At 32.3% G+C, this 24,745-nt stretch overlaps 1 protein-coding gene across 1 annotated transcript in view; it reads left to right on the top strand.

Annotated features, from left to right (window-relative positions):
* The window catches only part of LOC143223658 (uncharacterized), a 33,922-nt gene extending 27,313 nt beyond the window's left edge, over positions 1 to 6,609 (top strand). The window contains exons 7-8 of the mRNA XM_076451901.1: positions 4,092 to 4,353; positions 5,572 to 6,609. Coding sequence (XP_076308016.1) covers positions 4,092 to 4,353; positions 5,572 to 5,935 — 626 coding nt within the window. The 3' untranslated portion in view covers positions 5,936 to 6,609. The remainder of the gene's footprint in view (positions 1 to 4,091; positions 4,354 to 5,571) is intronic.
* Positions 6,610 to 24,745: the final 18,136 nt, after the last annotated feature.

Genomic DNA, 24,745 nt, shown 5'->3' with positions numbered 1-24,745 from the left:
AAGATATAGGTATTTCCAAAAAAAAAACAACCTGTAGGCCTGCCCTGAATTATTCATATTAGAAAAGTGTTTGATGTTGCCTTCAGCATCATAAAAGTTTAAGTTATAAAAATAATGCAAGTGAATGTTGATGATTAAATGTAATTACATTGTTCATATAATTCCAAAAACTTAGAAAAAAAGACAGATATCTAAATACACAGCTAAAACACTTCTTTAAAAATTTGTATTAACTTTTTGTAACTATTTCTTTTAACTTAATTTGATAGAAGGGGAATATAAATGCTCCTGTTAAGACTTAGCACAAGAACTTTGTTATAGTAAAGTGGGATTTACAAAGATGGTTGTTACTTCTTGCTTCAACTTAACTGTAACATACCAAATGGACATGTATACATGCAACTTATTTACTCAGCCAACACATAGATAATACCATGTAAAACACTTGTGATTCAGAGTCTCTGTTGCTGCATTTGCAAGTTAAGTATTTAATAAGAACCAAATGTTAGAAAAATTATTTTTGATAGATAGCTCAAGATAATTCTATATATTGTAAGAAATGTATTTTCAACTGTGCTTATTCGTAGACAGAATAACAGTGGATTGTATATCAAAATAATTATTTTGTTAGCATATCGTCATATATTAAACCCTAAGCCTTTCTTGTAGCACCAGAAATTTGCTTGTAAGTATTAAAAGTACCAATACAGTTAAATACTCATATTTAACTGCTGTATTTATCTATTTTTAAAAAACAACAACAAGGGTCTCAAGTTTCAAGTACTCTTAAGTTAATCTACAATCCTGAAAGATCAAGACAGAGGTGCTACTTTATTGGCATTATTATTTGAGAATTTATGAGTATAGCACAGAAGTTAAACCCACTACTAACAGAGGGTTCTCAGACTTTGGACTTTGAGATGGATTTCTCTTATGCTTGGAGTTATTGGTTTGTGAAAAGAACAAACAAGACACAGATTCACAAATATCACATTTAATGACACATTTATAATACAAGTATAATAATGCAAGTGATCATGTGCTGCACCTATGAAATAAAAGGATAATAAGATTGAAAATGAAAACTAATGGAAACTCTCTTGTTAGTTCAGGTGTCTCCCTCTGTAAATTAAGCTGAGAACAAAAAATAATGTTAAATAAAAAAAAACCTAAAGTTAAATACATTTAATATGAATAAAAAAATAAACTGGAACTGTGACATCCAAGTTACTCCTGGATTTCACTAACTCACTTTGTGTTAAATCTCAAAAACAGGAGCTTGTTGTCTTTCTTATAACATACATAAGATCTAATGTTTAATTAGTGTGACTGCCACAAATGAAGTAAATGTAAGAGGTTTAAAGACTTACTCTACAATAATAGTAAAATGTGAAACAGCAAAAACTGAAAAGTCTGTTGGACATTTCAGTAGGTGAAGAAACTAAAAACCCTCACTATGTAAGAGGTATCAGAGCTTTCACTGAACGTTGAAAATCAAACTTTTTTTTTTTCTTAGTCCTTAATGCAAACATGTACTTAAATACCCAAGCCCATATTTTGGGCTAATTACCTAGCTAGTGGTAGTTGTGTAAGCTAAAGGTGTGACTGCTTACATGTATTATCTAAGACAAACAACATTTTCAAATTTCAGAATTTAATTTTTAACTAAAGTGGTTCATAATAGGATTGCAAGAAATTGCAAAGAAAACCCTAACAGAACACTTGGACAAAAAAACACTTTGAACAAGAAAGATTGTTCAAACAACTGCTTAAAACCTTTACTATTGACTACTATGACTGTACACAGATAGAAATGTATAAATAACCACACATGTTAGGTTTATAAGGAGAAGAAAATCTGCCTGAAACAACCTGGTTCTAATTACTATTATTATTATTCTTTTGCCAGCACACAACAAAAAGAACTTTGTTGTTGTACCCAAACCTTTTGTAGAATACTAAATAAGGAAGTTGAATGTTTCTTCTATACTTTAAGTGGGCTTAAAATCATAATTCTATTGTAAATTATGATATTATTACCTCATGAAGTTATCTTATCTACAAATATCTACTATTCCTTTAAACAAGCTTAAATACAGAGTGAAACATGAACTGTCAGCCAATAACAGATCAACATTAGTTAGATGACTGTAACATGTAGATACTCAGTGCTTTGTACACTATACAGTTGGAGTCTTCAGGGAGCCAATCTGAATATTATGTATGAAGTGAATGAGCACAGAAAAATCAGTACATATAATATTAAATTTTATTACACACATACTTAGAATAATTACTTTAAAAGACACGAAAATATATTTAAAGAAATGTTTTAGGTGCATGTGTTTTATATGAGGACTTTTCTATTGGTAAAGTTTTATAATATTTACATTTAGTGGGGGTTGTGTCTTTGTCTAGTCACATATTTGCAAATTGCTGTGTATTATATACATATATATACAGAATTTAGTTACACAGAAACTAGAAATGTTTACTTTATTCTCAAACATGTTTTTATGACAATTTCCAGTTGTAACATAACAGTTTACACTTTGAACTAATGCAATCAAATAGCCAATAACCACAGTAAACTGTTGTGAACTGTATCACTAGCTACTAGCTATGATTATTATTATTACAATGTATAAAGTTAACCCATATAAAGCAATCCTTTGACCATAGTTGAACATGAAAAAAGCCAGCAAATGACACAACTAAAAAATTGAAAATTCAAAAATCTGCAAATAGGGATTATAAGGAAAACAAATGAGGCTGGGTTTTAAATTACCATTTTTTATTTATTTGGGACAGTATGACTCCTCACAACACTTGTTGCAAGACATAAAATCATTTGTTCATTGGTATGACAACAACATGCATGCCAACCAATCACAGTACAAATTTTGTGTACCAAAGTTTTATGTTTATAGTTAACTGTGACTTACACTAGCTACAGTATAAGGTTATGCTGCATGGTGGAGTATGTTATTTATTTGATAATGAAGTCCGTAAAACAATAACGTTATAAAATAGCTATATTCTTTCAGTCATTAGAAAAATGAAAACATTATCTTCATCCCTAAAATGATACTACATCTTGTCTAGTTGGAAGTAGAGTTAAGAAACGGTTACTGTTAATAACATCTAATATATTCATATACATCAGTGACATGCATAGTGATTATTTTAATTTCACAACATACATATGTTCAATGTCAGTATAGAAGCAGCTTAGTTAGTCTACTTTAGTTGTTTAATATCTCCTATAGATATAATAGTGTAGAAGCATATAAAGTAAACCTTTAAGCATATACACAAACATGAGCATTTCTTATGTGTTCTAATTATTTTACAAATTTATTTTAAATAACTCATAATGCTTATATATGACTAAATTAACCAAAATTCAAAAGAAACTATCTGATGGTTTTGACATGTTTTATTTGAAGCATGTACTACCATCCTTCACTATAAAGCTGTAATGTTAGTACATAATTATTTTTCAGGTGTATTTAAATTTATTGCTTTGTACAGAAATAAAAAATTAATAGAGCTTCAATCATAAGAGAGATAGAGAGTGCGTGTGGTGGGTTGTTTGGTGATGGTTTGTGCTAAATGATTTATATTCAGGCTATAACCTAACTATGCTTGTGGGTTTTATGTTTATGGCTACAAATGTTTGTGTACATTTGGAACTTTATTACTGAAGCTCTTGGATATCACCTGCACTTTTGGGGCCAAATAAGTAATTTACTGTATTTGTAATGTAGAAACAGCATATAATGACAACTATTATAAAAGTTTATTTGTTTGAGTTTCAATATAAATTAAATCAAAACCATTTTATTTGTAAAGGATAAGACTTCACAGGAAAAAAAATGAAACAGAAATTGGCTCAAAATTTGAGAATAGTAGGATTTTCTCTTGTAAATATCCTTGTAAGAAATTAACCTAAATATTTCATACCAAACCTTTTGCCTGTAACTGTTCTATTTTCTGAAAAGGAAGTTGAACAAACAGAATGTCTTAAGTAAATTATACAAATGAAGTCTGAGGGGAATTTTGATAACATGTAATATTTTGATTTCCAGGAAAGCTCTCCATAATCCAGCAGATGATGTCTTTAAGAGCAGTACAGCAAAAGTTAGCACTGAAGATACAAACTTATCATTCTGATCTTTCATTCCTGGAGAAGATTTTAGTGTCTTGTTTTCAACACCATCCACCAGTAATACTGCATCATCTAAATACACGATTGTTTGTCTTTCAAGAAAAATTCTCTCCTCTCTATGGAATAAATTTTACAACCAGATTGTTGGAAACAAACCATGCAGTACTGGAACTTTTCTACAAGTAAGTTTTCAGTAAATTTTTTTTATTTTCTTTCCTGATGCCCTGTTTGATCGCATTGTCTAACCGTTCCCTGGTAATACATCCCTTCTTGATCATAACTCAACATAAAATTAAAGGTCAAGGGACCTTTAGGTCCAGCTAGATTGGTCCTATCCACTAAATGAAACTGAACCTAAAAAAATAAACTCAAAACCAGCCATTATCATTCAGATATTTATCAAGTATTGAGCTTTCCCATAAACTTCTTTAAAATAACTGCATCCATCATATCTGAAGAGAACCCTGTCCACAAGCCAATGACCATGTTATATATAAAAGAAATATCTCAACTGATGATGACCTCTTTCCTGCTAAATTTTATATTTTTGACCCTTAGTCATACTATTTTCACCATTAAATATGCAAAAAAGATGACACATCAACACTGTCAGTTCCCTTAACAATCTTAAATACTTCAATTAAATCTCTCTACTATCTCTTATTTTTTCAAATGAAAACAAGTTTGGATATATTTTATATCCTATTAAATAACCTTTTCATACAAGGTATATCATCCTAATAGCTCTCCTCTGAACTCTTTCCAATATCTAATGTTCTTTATGAGGAGGTAAGGAACCCCAGACCAAACACAGCACTCTGTATGTGGTCTACTCGTTGACCTATACAATGACATTTCAACTTCTTTAGACTTGTATTCAGTGTTTCTGTAGATACAACTTAAAATTCCATTTGCCCTGCCACTAGCAACAGAACATTGCTTTGAAAGGCTTAAAAGACTGATGAACCAAAACACCATGGTCTTTCTCTGCTATAACATAAGTATACAAATTTGAAAACATGACTTCAGCTATATCCTGTTGTGCTTTCAGTAAAAAAAGAGACCAACTTAGTACTTGGTTTAATACCAGTATTTTTCAGAATTTTTAGGTTCATCTATTCTTCACCAAAACAAATTATACAGTTATCTTTGAAATTAAAATATAGAAATATTTTTATTAATCAAGTTATGGTCACAGTAAATCACTCAAAGTGATCCCTCAAGACGGAAGGAGGACTAGATAAGTACTGTAAAAACATGAATAGCTTTTTGGAAAGTGTAGAAGATGTATCTTGAGGGAGACATCAATAAAGCAATAAAGTTTATTTTTTTTCTGTATAAAGTTCATGTTATATATTTACTTTTCTGTGATATTAAATGTAATATCTTTATTTTTCAAGTGATGACAGCCATTTAGCACTGTTTGTTCACTGGCTGTATAATGCTTTGCCTGAAGATGTATTAATTGAACAGACAGGACAGGAGACACTACATCAACAGTTGAAGTCGTCATGTATAAATGCAATTAGAGAAGAAACTGACATTATCAAGTCGGCATTTATGGTTTCACCTACTTCAGCATTTGACACTCCCATGGAAGTGGCTGTTAATGTGGGTGAGCCAGAATGTTCACAATCAGCTCAGATTGATGAAAATAAACTAGTGATTAACAGTCAAGAATATAGACAATTTAGGCTTAATTTACTAGAAAAAGAAATTAATGCTGATGAGGTAATAGCTCATTTCAAATCTTGTTATATTTGAAGCAGCCAATGAAATTTCTACTTTATTTTTCAAAATACTTGAAATTATGGAGGTGTCTACTTTTATTTAATTTTTCATTCTAAATGAAACTGGATACATAAGCAAGATTTTTTTGGTTTATAACTTAGAACAGGTTAGAAATAAAATTGTAAAAATGTTTAATTTTTAGCTGCATCATTAAGGCTTATATGGAGGCTCTGAGTTGTTGTTGTTTGTTTACTAAGTACGTAATTTTAGTTCACAGCCCTTTCATCTCGTGACTGATTTGAGAACTAATTACAGTTTTGGACTTGTGAGATCAAACCCTTTCGACTGACACATTTGACAACACCCAAGATCTCACTGATTAACTTACTTTAGTCCTGCCTGAAAGAATTTCAATTTGAAGGTAGGCTGGTAGAGATCGTGATGAGTAAGAAAATGAAATGAGTATTCAAGCACAGAAAAATATATCTAATAAGAAGTAAAACTAGAAAAAAGTCTTGCAAGTTAATTTACTCTAATCATGCTTAAAAGAGTTTCAAGTGCCACAGCTATTGAGAATTCCCCCTTGTTTGAACTTTTATGTTCTCTGATTTGTAGATTAAAATTTTTTTGACAACTTGAATGTATCATGCTAAAAAAAAAGTTCCAAACTTTTACTACATGTGATATATTAAAGATCATTCCTTTTCAAATGATTATGCATCTATCTGTACATATAAATATTTGTTTTTATAAATTGACATAAGACACTAAAACAAAGTAATGTATCACATTAAATTGAGGGTAACAAGATGGACTTACTATAGCAGACCAAGAAAAGGTGGTATAACAGTTTTTAATTGGTTACACATTTTGTGCCACCCTTGTGTGTCAACAGACTATTCACATTTTTATATACCAGTAGTTAGGACGAAGATAATATAAATACATATTTTGTGAATTAGAATTAGTTACACGTGTGTGTTAAGAATGGTTATCAATGCCATTTTCACATAAAAGTTAATATACAGGGTGACCCATAAGTCCCTACCCATCCATATATATTATGTATCCAGTGTATCTGTGTGCTGTCCCTCATTCTTGCTGCATAATATTATGCGACATCATGTTCTGTGAGACATTTTCAAGTGTAAATTGGCTTAAATTGGCCATATTTCTCTGAAAAAAAGAGAAACATTTATAATACATGCGTAATTGAATATAACATGATAACATATGGATGGGTAGGGACTTACAGGCCACCCTGTATTATTACATTGAAAAATGCATATCATATTGCAGTAAACAGTTGTTTAGCTTGTATATCATATTGCAGTAAACAGTTGTTTAGCTGGGAAGCTGTTATCAAGGATTCAAGATAAGAGTTGTATTTAAAAAAAAACTTATCTTTGTTGCTAATGTGTTTACATAAATAAGAGAATATTCTTAAACATTACATTACAACTGGAGTATAGATCTTCTTGATGTTAATAGTGGCAATCAATATGTAATCTACCTTATTTCATAAAATAATAAACTATTTTTCATCACTTCAACTTCCAATATCTTAAAAACATTCAATAAAGTTGTGGTTATTGGACAAATAAAAAGAATGTACCACAACTGCAGAAGTGAAATAGATGAAACATACAACTTTATCTGAAATAAAGTTGCTCCTTTTAAATAAAGAATACATCACTTTTCATATGGAATATATGTTCAAGGACCAGAAACAAATGAACGTCACTTCTTCACCATGAAGAAACAAAGATCCTAAAATGGAGAACAATTAAACATAACAATAATCAAAAAATATGAAATTTATGTGAAAGTTACAGAATGACTAGGTCCAATACCTAGAATTCAACTTTCAAAATCTCCTTCGTTTTCCTTTATTGTAATAAATTCAGCTGCTGCACAAAAACATCTTTACGATCTAAAGATGGCTGTTCAGTGTTGTTTACCAACTTACATGTAACATTTGTTATCATATGTACAGTGATGAAACCAAAGAACCCTAAACACAAGGATAGAATATTTTGATTCTCTTTATAAACTACAAGAAGAGAGAAATGCAGTTACAACTCACTTTAACTAATTATGGCTAAGTAACTCCTGCCATGAATCCAGTATTCTCTGTACAGTTTCTTACCAAAGTCACCAAATTTACCTAGAGAAAATTTATAGAAGCTCTTTTCATATAACAACTATGACCAAAGATGAACAGAGACAAAGGATGGCACTTATAAATATTTTTCTACCTTGATGTTTATTATTATGAGAATTTGTGATACTACAGATAAAAACCTCAGTTTTTTAACAATAAGCTGTATTATTTAGAATGTCAAAAACATGTAAGAGTTGATTAGAATTTGTTATATATGGTATTTGGAGTTTTATACTTTCACTTATGGTTTGTGTTTTAGTGGAACACATCTGTAAAATGAAATGCTAGGCATCAAACAGAATAAAACAAATTGTACAAAAAAATAACTGAATTTGGTGTTGTAAGGTCATTTATTTCTGGAATTATAATATATTCCAAAATGCATTACAAAAATCAAACAACTGATTTATGCTGGTTGTCAATTGCTTGTGTAAGTTTCTGTTGTATACTGATTTAAATCAAAGTTTTAATGTTTTCAACCATTTCTTTATTTCATAGTGAATTTACTTTGTATAATTTTAAGCTTACTACTACAAACATTCTTCTCATAGTTTTTAATAACAAGTTAAAAAAACACCAAAAATGTTGACCAGTGTTATCAGAAAAAGTGCTCCAAATGAAATCTTGAGAACAACATTGAAGTTGTGTAGGAATGAATTCCAAACGTTTGGATTAACACAATCTTTGTTTCTATAAATATCTTTGAACTATATCTAAAGCCTATTGTATGAGGCATCTTCAATGTATCAGAGCCACCTGTTGATAATATGTAGCTGGGAATTAATTAGAATTTGTTCTTCACAGTTGCAGAGATGCCAACCATTACGATTTTGGTGTATACATTATGACTATACGCTCATACAGACAAATATTATGACTTGTTGCAACTCCCAAATTATTATATATTATACAGACCTATACAATAAAGTGATAAATTGTTCCCCCAGGGCTTGAAAGGGGTGAAAAGAAAATTTCTAGTGAGATACAAATAAATTTTGATAATAAATAAAAGACATAGTCCAAATGGCTACTTGCGATAATCATGTTTGTGCTTGAAATAATAAAAAATATTTGTATCTTCGATGTCTACCAATAGTTTGAGTACAGTGCTTCTCCACACTGGGTACGTGGGGGAATCCATAATTATGTCATCAGTGCTTGTCAGCCAATCAGCACTTGTGTAGATGGGTATTTCTTGTTTTCTAAGCAGCATAGAAACACCAATGCGATTGTTCACTAGATTGTCTTGTTTCTGGCAAATCTAAAAGGACTAAAACTGTGAAAGGGCTCTGTCTACAATCATTACACCCAGTCATTTGTTATCAGGAAGAAATAAAGAAGTGTTACTGCATTTCAAGCTCCAAATTAAGAATGACAAATGTATTGTGAATATTTTCTAATATTTTAAACACAGGATTATTCTACAGCTGTTCTCTAACATGGGCATTTAGTCAACACGAATGTGTTGTTTGGATTAATGAGTTACAATTCTTTACAGCTCAGAAATGTTGCATGAAAGTAATTACTAAATCCTTTATCATTTAACTATTAACAGAGATAGTTACCCAAAGTCTGTTTTCTAAGATAAGAATAAATAGAAGTCAATTTTTTTTGCCTTCAGTGTCAAATTTTATTTATTAACAACCTCTGTGACTATAAATCCTCCTGTTAGTCACAGAAAATCTTATCCAATTTTGCAAAACATTGAAAAATCTGTATTACTTCTTTTATATAACACACAAAGAACAAAACACTTAACTCTATTTAATGGGATTTTTTGTCAGAAATTACTTGTGGAGAGCTTTCATTGCAGTGCTGCTTCAAAACAAATTACTGATTCAACGATTACAAGGTAATAAAAAACAGGATACAACAGGTCATGAAAACGTAAAAACTGCAGATGTTTTTCTTTAAAAGATTACCGTTTCCACACTTCAACAGGACAAATGAAGCTCTTAAGCCTGGTGTGTTTTTATTATTTCAGTGGTATAGATCAGCTTCTAGAGGTTTGTGTAATCAACATAGAATTTCACATACTTTGATCACTATTTAAATATTGTTACATGAATCAAATACTTCATTTAAACTACTATCCATGTATAAAATTAGTAATAGTTTCTGCTGGCCAAATGTTAGATATTTTTAAAAAGTATATAGCTAATGCATCTACAGCTTCTAACAGTATATTCAAATGAACTGTGGATAAATAATCTGAGTGGATAGTTAAACACTGCAGTCAAATGTTTTGAATATAAATATAATGAAGTTTAGTATTTGTTTTGTCAAGGAATTTATTTGCCCCATGCATAGTATTAAATAAATTAATCAAATAATAAGTGAGGCTAAAGAAGATTTGAATTTTTTTCATTTTAATTTACATACTTAATTAAAACAATATTCATGCAAAAATTTGGTAGTTCTTAAGTGAAAAGTTACTCAATAAGCTGAGATGTGCCACTGCAGGTACTGAACCCTGGTTTTTATCATTTTTCTTCTTCAGAACAGGTCATATAACCCTTGTGCAAAGTTTATCGGTAGTTAAACCAGTTATAAAACATTTCAGTTAATGGTATCTTTACTTCCCTTATCTTTCAGGGAGAAAACTAAATGTGAACACTAATATTAATTGTGTTACATTTACTTTCAGATTAAGATCATTTTCATGTCATTTTCTAAAACACATTTTAAAGATGAATTAAATGGGCATCAGAAAGAATCTTTTTTTTAAGTTATAAAGTTTTATCGCTTAATTATACAAGTTTCAGAGTTATATATGTAAAAACGGCTGGTATGAATAGAGAAAGTACTATATAGATGAGCAAACAACGTTTCGACCTTCGGTCATCGTCAGGTTAAAATATCTTTCGTGATGATGAGAAACCAACTTGTAATGACCACATGTTTGAAGTCGGTTGTGTAACTGAGTGTAGAAATGTAGAGGGCGAGCTTAGATGTTGGACATATTTCTGAATATAGGTATTGGTTTATTTTGGGTTTGAGTTATTGTATGAGTAAGGCTTCTTTAATTTTGCGTTTGAGGGTGTACAAACCTAAAAATCGGGTTTCGATATCCGTGGCGAGCAGAGCACAGGTAGTTTATTTTGTACATATGGCTTAACTGCAAATATATATATATATATAGTATTTTGAAAAATGCGCTGGTTGTGTCTATCATTACTTAAACCACTTGAAAATATGCCTTAATATGTGAAGCCCATATCTGGAAGGCAAGACTGTATCTTGTACCGTAACAGATACGTTCAGTCCTGCTCGATAATGGTTGAGTAATGCACTAGAACTATTTACAATCTGTTTCTGCCAACCCTCAAATAATGTCAGAGCAGAGTGTATTCCTCCTCGAACTAAGCTGTCTAATCTCACAATATACTTCGATCGGCGATGTAGTCTTGTCCAAATCTCACCACGAAAAGTTGCTGACAAAGTGAAAAGTTCTTTTGAAATTTTAGGAAGAGATTGGTTGAGAGGAAAAACAGTGTGAAGAAATACAAAACTGCCCCATGGGCCACCTTTTACCATGGATAGTTCTTGAATAAGTTCGTGAAGGGAGAAATGGTTTCTAGGGACAATGTATTCATCCACGTCAGCTACTACTACAAAATCCAAGTAGTCCATACTTCGATATAAACAGTCTTGTATTTGAGTCATCTGAGCTGTCTGTACCTGAATTACTTGCGATTTATCACGAGTCCATAATATTTCCCAGTTTAAAACTTCAATGCTAAGGCCTGGCGTGATTGCTTGGATCCAACGCAAAAGAGACAGGATATCTGGTGAGGTTTCCATGTCATAAAATGTAAAGTGAGTCACCCCAACGGTGTAGTAGAATGCTATAAATTGAACCAGTTTCAAAGAGTTATTATAAAATCCATAAAATGGCTGAACACAGGCTCCGAAAACGTAGTGTCCATTCCTTACAGGACGACGTTGAAGATGGACAGGAATCCACTGTAAATTACCACTGGTACGATTATCAGTTTTAATCGCTACGTGTGTCGGTTTTAAAGGAGTCCACGATATTTCCACTTTACAGGTTATAACGAAAGAGTCACTGGTTGGCATCAGAGGTGTCACTTGAGCCCAAACAGACTTAATTATTAAACGGTAGTGTATGAAACACTGGACATACTGTAAGGTCACTAGGCTTTTCCCGAATATTCTTATAAGCGGATTACTCCCTACAGATGGCCGATCGTCATGGTAAGCAGAGTATAAAAATATACCAGGAGATATTTGTCTCCACTGGTCATTCTGAGTTACGGCAAGGTCTGACTGACCATAGGATGTCCGTAAAATCCTTTCACTCTTCAGAGTGTTGTTCAAATATCTTTGTATCCTGTCTTGTAACCTGTCATGATTATGCCTATGGATAAATCTTTGGTTGATGGATTTCTTTTTAACAAAGCTAGAATATTTCTGACCTTTGTTAATAACCCCTTTATAATCATTTATTTGCCGTAGGCCACTATTCTTAAAAGATTCCAATTCTTCTTCTTTAAGTTTTTTATAGAGCTGATTATTACTGACTCTTTCCTTTTCTAATTCATCAATGTTACTATGACTATTGGTCAGTATTTCGTACATGTTTGTATACCTAATATTGCCGTGATTTTCAAACCTGCTCTTTGTATAACTACTGTCTATACGTTGTTCATTATACTCCTTAAGATTACCACGACTACTAAATTGCTTTATATGCTTATCCTTATTCATCTGAGGACTTAGTTTTCTGAGAACTACGCTTTCTTTATCGTAATGGTCGATAGAAGATCTCTGTGTTGTATCTCTTGTTCTCACGTGTTTATTAATGTCACTTACTTCTATATCTCTTACCTGTTTAAGTTCAAGATATTCTGAATCCACCATGAACTGATCTTTAATCTTTTCCTTCTGTGTAATGTATACAGCAAGAGACTGTCGCCCTCGAACATAGTCAAAAATACCTTGGGCTTCCAAGAGCATTCTTAGAGTTGCTAAGGCCATCAACCACGTAGTCAAGAGATTCCAATAGGTAAATACAACTAGCCACCGTCTCGCTCGTCTAACAGATGAAATTCCAGCCATTACTCTTCAACAGCAACAACTGCCTAAACATGTCGTTACATATTCACAGTAACAAACTGATTAGCCATTCTTAAAGACATTAAACTGCATGGTTTCAATTAACGTTTATTGTTCTGACAGACTTTCTGGTATTTGTTGTTACGGTTTGAATAACAAAAACTCCACTTCAAACAAACACAAATTTCACATTTTCTGTACTTTTTTTTTAAACGTAATGATATTCTGCTACATGGTAATGTAGACCAATAAAAAATCAAGTTACTCCATTAGACAATAGATCTCTGATGCAATATAAGATCTGTATAATGTAAAATATAAATGATACAGTTAACAGGAAAACCAGCTACTTTAATAAATAGCAAACGTATCCAGTGTACAGATGCCAATCACCTAAAAATAAACATAAAGAAGACGCAAGCCACCTGTTTCGGGAAATCGAAAACCACATGTTTTCAACAGGATTAGAACCTGTAAGCCTAAACTTGGTCGTAAATACTACTTCCCTGGTATTCTCAGGTGCCTTCGTCCAAAAAATAATCGGATCCGATCAGCAGAAAACCAAAACGTTCGACAAAAATATTTCACGAAATAAATCTTTAATCAAAGAGCAAAACACAATCAATGTTTAACGAGGATGTATTTATGCACTAGGGACGACACCTTTACTAGAGATATCTAGAACTTGCTGATCTGTTGCATACAGAGAAATACATAACATTATAGACGTACACAAAACATTAACGCTATTCTTTTCCGAATATATAGACTATCCACATCAGTGACATCACTGTTGATCATTCTTAATGAAAAATAAGGGAGTTTGTTTCATTGAGGTATCATTTGATTTTGATCTGAAACAAGCCAAAGCAAGGTATTCTTATTTCACATTAATATTTGATGCATATGAAGTGTCTTAACTATTTCCATTTCGTGATGTAGAAAATGAGATGGGATATGTGAGCTATTCCATTACACCTTTTTGTACCAACCATTATACAGTATAAATCATGATTGCTTTCTGTATAATAAGTTGTAATGGTCACATTACATTTTATTCATGTCACATAAATATAACAAGTGAATTTTTGAAGTCGGTTTCCTTCTCTACTAAGAGATTTGGACATGAATAATAAACCATAGTAGTTGGTTTCTTTTTAAATGAAAGTGGCCTGGGTTAATGTGATGAATCTTAGTGGTTGGTTTCTTTTTTACAGAGAGAGATTTGGACATGAGGATTGAATCTTACAGGCTGCTTTCCTTTCTGTTCACCATCATTCGAATATATGTAGCGAATCTTAGGAACTGTTTCTTTCTCTCTTTTTGCAAAGATTTGTATGTATATAACAAATCTCAATAGTTTATTTCCTTTCTACTCAGAGATATCAACACAGGTAACCAATCTACACAGACCACCACTCCTTTTGCAAAGCAACTTCAAGTGTATAGAAAGTTGTTTTCCCTTCACTCCTTTTTTCCAATCATTTTGTGTCTGATCCCAGACTCTACAACTCTGGCTAAGGATGCTCTATGTCTTGTGTTTTTTAACATTATTTTATATGCTTTGGACATATTTTTTCCCCTTCTCTTTTGAAGTAGCTCTAATTTAATTTTATTTGGCCTCTTCAAACATTATTTATCACAGGGATTGGTTTATCATCTTTTATGACTGCCCCAAAATTTTTTGTGGCTTGACAGAATGATTTGATGCTTTCTTTATTTATCCTTTATTCCAGTGTTTCTTTGTGGAGTCATTCCAACCTAGATCATCTCCTGTACAGTGACTACAGTCTATTAATTATTATTTCAATCATACTATGTCTTTTTTTTTTTTTGTCTTGCAATTCCTTTTCCTCTTTTCACTTATTTCCAACTTTCCCCAGTTGGGTTGTACACCCCATCTCACTAGTTTCTTCTTCTATGGATGAGGACTGTTTTGTTTTTTTTCATGTCTCTTTCCATCATGTTTGACAACTCATAGTTTCTCTTGCATTTATTTTCCCATGTGAGATCTTGTAAGTGGTTATTTGAATGACCACCAACACATTTAGGGTCCCATTACTTAAACAACGGGGAGGTTTCACCTATTCTGGCTTTCATCTTCTTCCATTCACCATTCTCCACTATTCACAGTGGCTCAGATAGTGAATTGTTTATTTTTCTTGTTTCTTTTAGAGGTCTCACAGTCACTTTATGCACCATATATATAAATATTATGAAGAAAATGGAACCCAACAAGTAAACATTATTGCCTCACAGGGAATACTTGCTTAAAATCTACATCGAGCTGGGAAGTACACGAAGTGTTATGCCCATCCTCCTTGCTCAATGCCAGCTGTTGAGATGGTATTTTCTGCAAGATTGCTTAAATAGTGTCTGCACATTTTATAATCTTACAGCCCATTCTATACTTGTAAAAAGAACAAACAAAACTATAGCACCAAGTGTTTACCTCCCTTCACACTTCAACTGCATATGCTGTCTTTAGTCACTAAGGGATATTAAAAATGTAATCTAATTTAACATAACATTTTGGGATAACATAGGTAACTTTTTGGTCCCATTATTATTATTATATTATAAATAATATAAAATTATATATTTAAACATCTAAGCACGCCCTCTACATTCCAACACTCAGTTACAAAACCCCTTTCAAACATGTGGTCAGCTTCTGGTCAGTTACCTCTTTCTTTCTTTGTGAACCTGACGATGACTGAAGAAGGTTGAAACGTTGCTCGTTCTTCTACGTAAGATATTTTCTCAACCCAAACCAGCCGTTTTTACACAGATACATTTTTCTCTACAAGTGGGTTTTCTCTACATCACTGAAGTCATTTAACTAGCATAACACTTTTAAACAATATGGACCTAGTGGTCCATCCCAGCTATTCCATCCTCAAAACTAAAACTATTAATAAATAAATTTAAAAAAATTAAATACAGCCATTATCATTAACATACTTATCATGCTTTCTCCTAAACTTGCTTACATGTACTGCTTTCACAGCATCTGAAGGCAACCCGTTCCAACCACTCTGCTGGAAAAGTAAATTTGTCTTAGCTGAAAATAGCACTTACCCTGACAAAATTTGTATTTATGTCATCTAGTTTTACTGTTTCCACTGTTAAATATGAAAAAAGATGGTATATCAACACTATCAATACCCTTTACAATCTTAAACACCTTAATCAGATCCTTTCTCTTCTGTTTTCAAGAGAAAACAGTTTGAGAACAGTTTGACATTTCCATCCCAAACCCCTCTAATAACACTTCCCTCAACCGTTTCCAACAATTCAATATCTTTCCTAAATTATGGAGCCCAAGACTGAATACAATATTCCAAATGTGACCTAACCAATTGCCTTTAGGTTAATAAACCATAATAATTAAAATTAAGGTTCAACTTTTACATAAAATGCTATAATTTATATTAAAAAATATCTTAGAAAAATACATACCCTCCCATTATTTTCCTGAAATTCTCAAAGATAACATTTTCTGACTCACATCTCTAAGTTAATTAATAATAATGTTTTCAGCAAAACATTGACGTTATTAACAGAGTTTATAACTGCCTATAAAGAACTGCAATTATTGTGCAACGAGCCAGGATAAAACACAAGTGAATGATTGACACAAATGCCTTTTAAAACCACAAAGAGAGTCAGAAAAAAAAATCAAATCACATATATGGCCATTTCATTCACTAACATTCATAATATTACAAGAAAACAAATAGACTGAAGAAGTCTGAATATAAAATGATAAACACCTTTTAATCAGAGCACTTTAAAAAGGTGGACATATCTTCATCAGAAGCAAACTTGGAATGATGTTACACCACTATTCACAGTTCACTTTTGATGAGGAAAGGTTCACCTTTTGAAAACACTTGAGTCTATAGAGCTTTTACTGTTTCATTCATTAACAATATATCATGCTAAAACTGTGAAGTGGATGGGTAATCCAGCTGACAGAATACAACACTATAAATACTATTAGCATGGCTCATAAACTGTGAAGTGGATGGGTAATCCAGCTGACAGAATACAACACTATAAATACTATTAGCATGGCTCATAAACTGTGAAGTGGATGGGTAATCCAGCTGACAGAATACAACACTATAAATACTATTAGCATGGCTCATAAACTGTGAAGTGGATGGGTAATCCAGCTGACAGAATACAACACTATAAATACTATTAGCATGGCTCATAAACTGTGAAGTGGATGGGTAATCCAGCTGACAGAATACAACACTATAAATACTATTAGCATGGCTCATAAACTGTGAAGTGGATGGGTAATCCAGCTGACAGAATACAACACTATAAATAAAACTGTGAAGTGGATGGGTAATCCAGCTGACAGAATACAACACTATAAATAAAACTGTGAAGTGGATGGGTAATCCAGCTGACAACACTATAAATAAAACTGTGAAGTGGATGGGTAATCCAGCTGACAGAATACAACACTATAAATAAAACTGTGAAGTGGATGGGTAATCCAGCTGACAGAATACAACACTATAAATAAAACTGTGAAGTGGATGGGTAATCCAGCTGACAACACTATAAATAAAACTGTGAAGTGGATGGGTAATCCAGCTGACAACACTATAAATACTATTAGCATGACTCATTTTTCTAATGTTACAAAAGTTTTTATATTCAGGGTTTAATGAAGAAAATTGAAAATGTTAAAAAAATTATTTTACCTATACCAATCTAATATTTGTTAGGGCTTACATACAAAAAAACCAGAAAGGCATAAACTTGCTAGCATGCTTCTCCGAACATGTTGTAGGAGACTGAACAGATTGTTCATTGAAACCAACATTCAGTTGACCTTCATGGAATCTCTTCTAAAGCAAATATTAATATATTTTTTATTTGTAATTAATATTAAAACTTATCAGTCTTATGAGTTTTTTGTAATCAAATTAATTCTTACTTAAAGCTGACTTTGTTTTAACATTAGTGTGTTTGAGTGTCAATGTTCTGTAAAAATAGTTCAATGTCAATAGTGATAGCATTGTAGGATTCTGTGAGAATAGCACAATAGTAATAATAACAGCATTGTAAGATTCTGTGAGAATAGCACAATATTAATAACAACAGCATTGTAGGATTCTATGAGAATAGCACAATAGTAATAATAACAGCATTGTAGGATTCTGTGAGAATAGCACAATATTAATAACAACAGCATTGTAGGATTCTATGAGAATAGCACAATAGTAATAATAACAGCATTGTAGGATTCTGTGAGAATAGCACAATATTAATAATAACAGCATTGTAGGATTCTGTGAGAACAGCACAATATTAATAATAACAGCATTGTAGGATTCTGTGAGAATAGCACAATATTAATAATAACAGCATTGTAGGATTCTGTGAGAACAGCACAATATTAATAATAACAGCATTGTAGGATTCTGTGAGAATAGCACAATAGTAATAATAACAGCATTGTAGGATTCTGTGAGAATAGCACAATATTAATAATAACAGCATTGTAGGATTCTGTGAGAACAGCACAATATTAATAATAACAGCATTGTAGGATTCTGTAAGAATAGCACAATAGTAATAATAACAGCATTGTAGGATTCTGTGAGAATAGCACAATATTAATAATAACAGCATTGTAGGATTCTGTGAGAACAGCACAATATTAATAATAATAGCATTGTAGGATTCTGTGGGAATAGAACAATATTAATAATAACAGCATTGTAGGATTCTGTGAGAATAGCACAATAGTAATAATAACAGCATTGTAGGATTCTGTGAGAATAGCACAATATTAATAATAACAGCATTGTAGGATTCTGTGAGAATAGCACAATAGTAATAATAACAGCATTGTAGGATTCTGTGAGAATAGCACAATATTAATAATAACAGCATTGTAGGATTCTGTGAGAATAGCACAATATTAATAATAACAGCATTGTAGGATTCTGTGAGAATAGCACAATAGTAATAATAACAGCATTGTAGGATTCTGTGAGAATAGCACAATATTAATAATAACAGCATTGTAGGATTCTGTGAGAACAGCACAATATTAATAATAACAGCATTGTAGGATTCTGTAAGAATAGCACAATAGTAATAATAACAGCATTGTAGGATTCTGTGAGAATAGCACAATATTAATAATAACAGCATTGTAGGATTCTGTGAGAACAGCACAATATTAATAATAATAGCATTGTAGGATTCTGTGGGAATAGAACAATATTAATAATAACAGCATTGTAGGATTCTGTGAGAATAGCACAATAGTAATAATAACAGCATTGTAGGATTCTGTGAGAATAGCACAATATTAATAATAACAGCATTGTAGGATTCTGTGAGAATAGCACAATAGTAATAATAACAGCATTGTAGGATTCTGTGAGAATAGCACAATATTAATAATAACAGCATTGTAGGATTCTGTGAGAATAGCACAATAGTAATAATAACAGCATTGCAGGATTCTGTGAGAATAGCACAATAGTAATAATAACAGCATTGTAGGATTCTGTGAGAATAGCACAATATTAATAATAACAGCATTGTAGGATTCTGTGAGAATAGCACAATATTAATAATAACAGCATTGTAGGATTCTGTGAGAATAGAACAATATTAATAATAACAGCATTGTAGGATTCTGTGAGAATAGCACAATAGTAATAATAACAGCATTGCAGGATTCTGTGAGAATAGCACAATAGTAATAATAACAGCATTGTAGGATTCTGTGAGAATAGTATTTTTTTATTCAGAAATAAATAAGTTACTTGTTTATTGAATATGATATAAACCATCTGCTAACTAATGGCTGCTTTTCAAGACATACAGTGATAAAATTCAGGAACACTCTATGTGAGACATAAAACAATGTAATTTGTTTCGTTTTTTCACAGATTTTGTAAAATGGACAAAAATCAATTCTGATACATTAAAAATTGAAATCTGTAAAAGTTATCTTAACAAGTAATTTCTGCTTTTGTTCATCTTGCTCGAAGTAATATGCAACATGGTTCTACAATCAGCTCAATATTTTTATAAATATCTTGGGAAATTAAAATTTGAAGTATATAATATTTGCTCTAATTCATGGCTACAACAGGATGAATATCACTATTATTATTCGAATAAATTACAAATAAAAAGTTTTATAGTTCACAGAAATTAGTGTTACTGAGAAATATATAAGAACATGTTTTTATTAATATAGTTTAGTAATTAAAAAAAAAAAAGCCAAACTAAATTAGAACAGGCTTGTAGGAGAATAGGGTAAGCTACATATTCTTAATTTACTGCTAGTTTCAGACTTGAAACTAAAATTAACTTTCCTGTCTTTAATAACACTTTATTGTCAGCTTTACTTTCTACAACAAAATTATCAGCCTGTTGTCACAATACTGAAGGCACCTAAAGTGCTGTTATGCTGTTAAAATACAATGCATATTCTCTGTACATTTTTCCATTACACTACTCAAATTATTAAATGGTGTTCGTTTTCAGCCTAATTGAAGATGCTAAAGCCTTGCCACCAACATGAAACATTTTAAGTTCATAAATCTGTCAAAACTTGAAATTTTGTAATTATTACCATTTTTGTTTTAATGAAAAGATTATGAAAAGTTGCATTACTTTTTATTGGACTTTTAAATTTCTATGCAGATGTTTTAATATAATGTTTAAATTTTGAATTTATAATTCACTACATGCGCTTGTTTTTCTATTTAAAAGATGGACCAATGCAGCATGAAAAACATATCAACTTTAATGGTGAACTTGCGTGCAGGGTCGTATGTGAATTTTAAAACCAAAGAGAAAGCAGAAATAGCAGTTACTTAATGAAAAGATAAGTCAAAGCTTAGATTTTGGATGTTTACAGTACTTAGTGGACACTGCAGAAAATAAATGGAAATACATCAAATGAAGTGAACTGAAATTTGTTTGTTGAAGAAGTATAAAACTACGTTTTCATTGCACTTCAAAGGGCTCAAGAAAAGTTTAAAATCGACCGATTCAGAAATTAGAAACAGGAAAAAGAAAAGACAAATTGTTGAAAGCTTTCAAAATTGGAAGAGCATGTCTTTAGGATCAGAAGACAAAGCATACAGCAATAAAATAAAATGAAATGATGAGAGAAAATGTATTGAAAAAAATGTCTTAAGAAAAAAAGAAGACAAAGTCTTGCAGCAAGTGTCAAAATAAGTCCAGAGTCACTTAGTTCCAAAGGCAGTCCAGACCCATAGTCTGAAGACGATGATTTTGAATGCCGCTCTTACTCTGGTGGAAGGCCTAAGAATACTATATCCACGAGAAAAAGTGTTACTTTGGAGCTTCCAAGCAGTCCATTGAAAAGTCTGAAAATTTCAACATTGGAAGATCAGTAAAGCTTTTTCTGCCCGTTAAAGAACAACATTCATGCCGCAATCGTTTTAGAAGATGAGACTGATTTGGTCAATGCGACTCATTCGAAATCGAGTACAAGGAGTGCAGAAGTAAAAAAAGAAGAAGAAAAGTTTAATAGAGGGTGTTATTGCTACAAAAACTACATTTATTCCACCGAAGTAAATAACATTGCGATGGTACAGAAACATTATTCCAGGAGATGGAAAGAGCTTAGAAGTTCTTATAGCAAGCATCCCAGACCACTGCTTGGTGTTCTACTAGGGCCAGGTGGAACTAGTATAACCAAGGCTAACACGAGCCATACTTTTGCACTCTAGTGGAAAGTAGAAAACTCTATCGTTAGACTCTTTTTCGATACTACTGGTTCAAATTCTAGATGAAAGAGTAGTGCTTGTGCGCAGTTACAAGCTTTGTTTAACAAGAAAGTTTTTACTTTTCATCACATCATGGAAAGAATCGCGTATACAGTTTAGCGGGAATTGTTTGGTGCAACATATAGTCCGGACAATCCTGCATTCAAAAAGTTAAAAAAAAATCTTGGGTGGTTCGTGAGATCAACTTTTAAAATGTTACATATCTCTGATCGTCGACTTTAAACGTTCGCGGGAAATTATTACTGACTTTTCCTGTGAAAGATCGACATTATCTAAAGCTGCCTCGAAACACTTTCTGCCTCCTGAATATTATATAGGATGTATCAAGTCTGTTGATTTTTCTAAGAGAAATACCACCTCGTGGACTGCACTGGCCACAGCTTGGTGAATATCATCACGCTTGTTGGACAGCAACTGTGATTTATAATGTTAAGATGTACGAATTTGGTGATCATTTGAGTTTTGATCAAGTCAAAGTGGACAAGTTGCATCATATCTGCTTATTTAATGCTTTCTTCTAAGTAAAAGCTTGGTTATCCCTACTTTTGCTGCAGACGTACCTTCCAATGACCTTCAGTTATGAGATGATTTAAACATGTACACAAGAATATTGATCCAACACTGGCAGGAGTAGCCATTACTTCGCTCAATAGCCACCTCTGGCACCGAGCAGAAGAAGTTGCATACTCTTTAACTTGGTACTGACTCTGAAAAGAAGTTAACTGCTCGTCAATCGATTAAGGTGAAGAAAAAAACACTAAAAATGGAGTCCCAATTTTTCCACAGTTATTTCATCGACTAAATTGGCTTCATTGATTTGGATAAAATAATGATTCCTATCCAACCTTTTTGGTATTGATTGGTTACGCTTACCACCAATACAATGGGCCAAAGATGGTGATTCCCAGGAAGATGCCACGTTTGTTTACTGTGTCAAAAGGGTAAAAAATATTTCTAAAAGAGCGACCAAGGTCACCAAAGATTTTACAAACATCATAAAAAAAGACGAAGAGCAACGACAATTCATGCTTCAAGTAGTTGAAAAACACCGTTGTAGTGTCCCAGCTATCAATAAGAAAGCTGTAAAACATATCAAAATTATTGCTCTCTGTGATTTTGTGATTGTCTGAATCATTACGTAGTGTGAATTTTATATTATTATTTAACTCGTTAATTAAATTAGATATTGGTTGCAGAATATACGATTTTTATGCTTCTTTTTCTAGAGGCAAATCTTTAAATTATCTTTCAGACCTCAGACATAACTTTGGTCACTTAGAATAAGTGTTTTTCTTATAACAAAGCCACATCGGACTATTGGAGTGTCCGTAGGCCTGCCGCTGTCTCAACTGATAATTTTTTTTTAGAATGCATGCGAAAATACCCAGAGATCATGTATTTTTTCAACTGTAAAATTTTTAGAGCACCTTAATAAGATGTACAAATGTGTTTCCAAGCGTTATTTGTGGGGTACTGTTTAATTTAACAAAATAATACTTATTTTGGGAATTAGATTTTTAACCTGTAAAACGCTTCTTATTTTAAAAATAGGCGTGAGAAGACTTATGACTTATATTTGATTTTGTTGAATTTCGCGCAAAGCTATACGAGGGCTATCTGCGCTACCCGTCCCTAATCTAGGAGTGTAAGACTAGAGGGAAAGCAGCTAGTCATCACCACCCACTGTCACAACTCTTGGGGTACTCTTTTTACCAACGAATAGTGGGACTGACCATCACATTATAACGCCCCAACGGCTGAAGGGGCGATCATGTTTTGTGTGACGGGGATTCGAACCCGATACCCTCACATTACCAGTGGAGCGCTTTAACCACCGGGCCATTTACGTATTACTATCTCTAATTTTAGACTAATACTAAAGAAAAGACATCTATCAACAGCATCCATCGCAATGCTTTCCTGATAATTATATAACCAGGAATAATGTGTCGTAAGTCTTAAGTGAAAAACAAACCATTTTTAAGGATAATGAGTAAATATAAACATTACATATACAAACTTTACGAAACTATATACATTTTTCATTGGCATCACAGCATCAGTTATTTTTAACTGTGTCATTTACATGGAGCCTTTAACATTATTATTTATTCAGCATAAAAAATTATTAGTCGTTATACTGTTACACGTGATGAAATAACAAGGATTAAGAAAGATCTTAAACTGAAGGAATTATTCATTAATTTTCTTGGTAACATGCTCTACACGTACTTGTAAAAAAAAAAACTGGCATGTATTTTGCAATTTACTGTTCAAAAATAAATAAAATAAAATGAAACTGTAACGTTATTTTACAAAGGACAACATATGTGAATGTAAAGAGGAAAACCTTTATTACTTTTTTACATAGAGAATGTCCCCAGTACGAGGCCCGGCATGGCCAGGTGGTTAAGGTACTCGACTGGCAATGTGAGGGTCTCGGGTTCGAATCCTCGTCACACCAAACATGATCAGCCTTTCAGCCGTGAGGATGTTATAAGGTGACGGTCAATCCCACTATTCATTGGTAAAACAGAGTTGGCGGTAGGTGGTGATGACTAGCTGCCTTCCCTCTAGTCTTACACTGCTAAATTAGGGATGGCTAGCGCAGATAGCCCTCGAGTAGCTTAGCGCGAAATTAAAAATACAACAAACGAATGGGATGAAGAGAAATTGTTTAATTTCCGCGTGTTCCAGGTACTAAGTCCCAAAACGAATGGAATATTAGTAGGTTTAACTCTAGTTCAGACGGTAAAGTATTCGACTGCATAGCGAGAGATCTCT

Source organism: Tachypleus tridentatus, chromosome 8 (assembly GCF_004210375.1).
Source record: "Tachypleus tridentatus isolate NWPU-2018 chromosome 8, ASM421037v1, whole genome shotgun sequence".
In the NCBI taxonomy this organism is placed as follows: Eukaryota; Metazoa; Arthropoda; class Merostomata; order Xiphosura; family Limulidae; genus Tachypleus; species Tachypleus tridentatus.
Note: the sequence above shows the minus strand (reverse complement) of the source record. Positions and strands in the feature narration are given on the sequence as shown.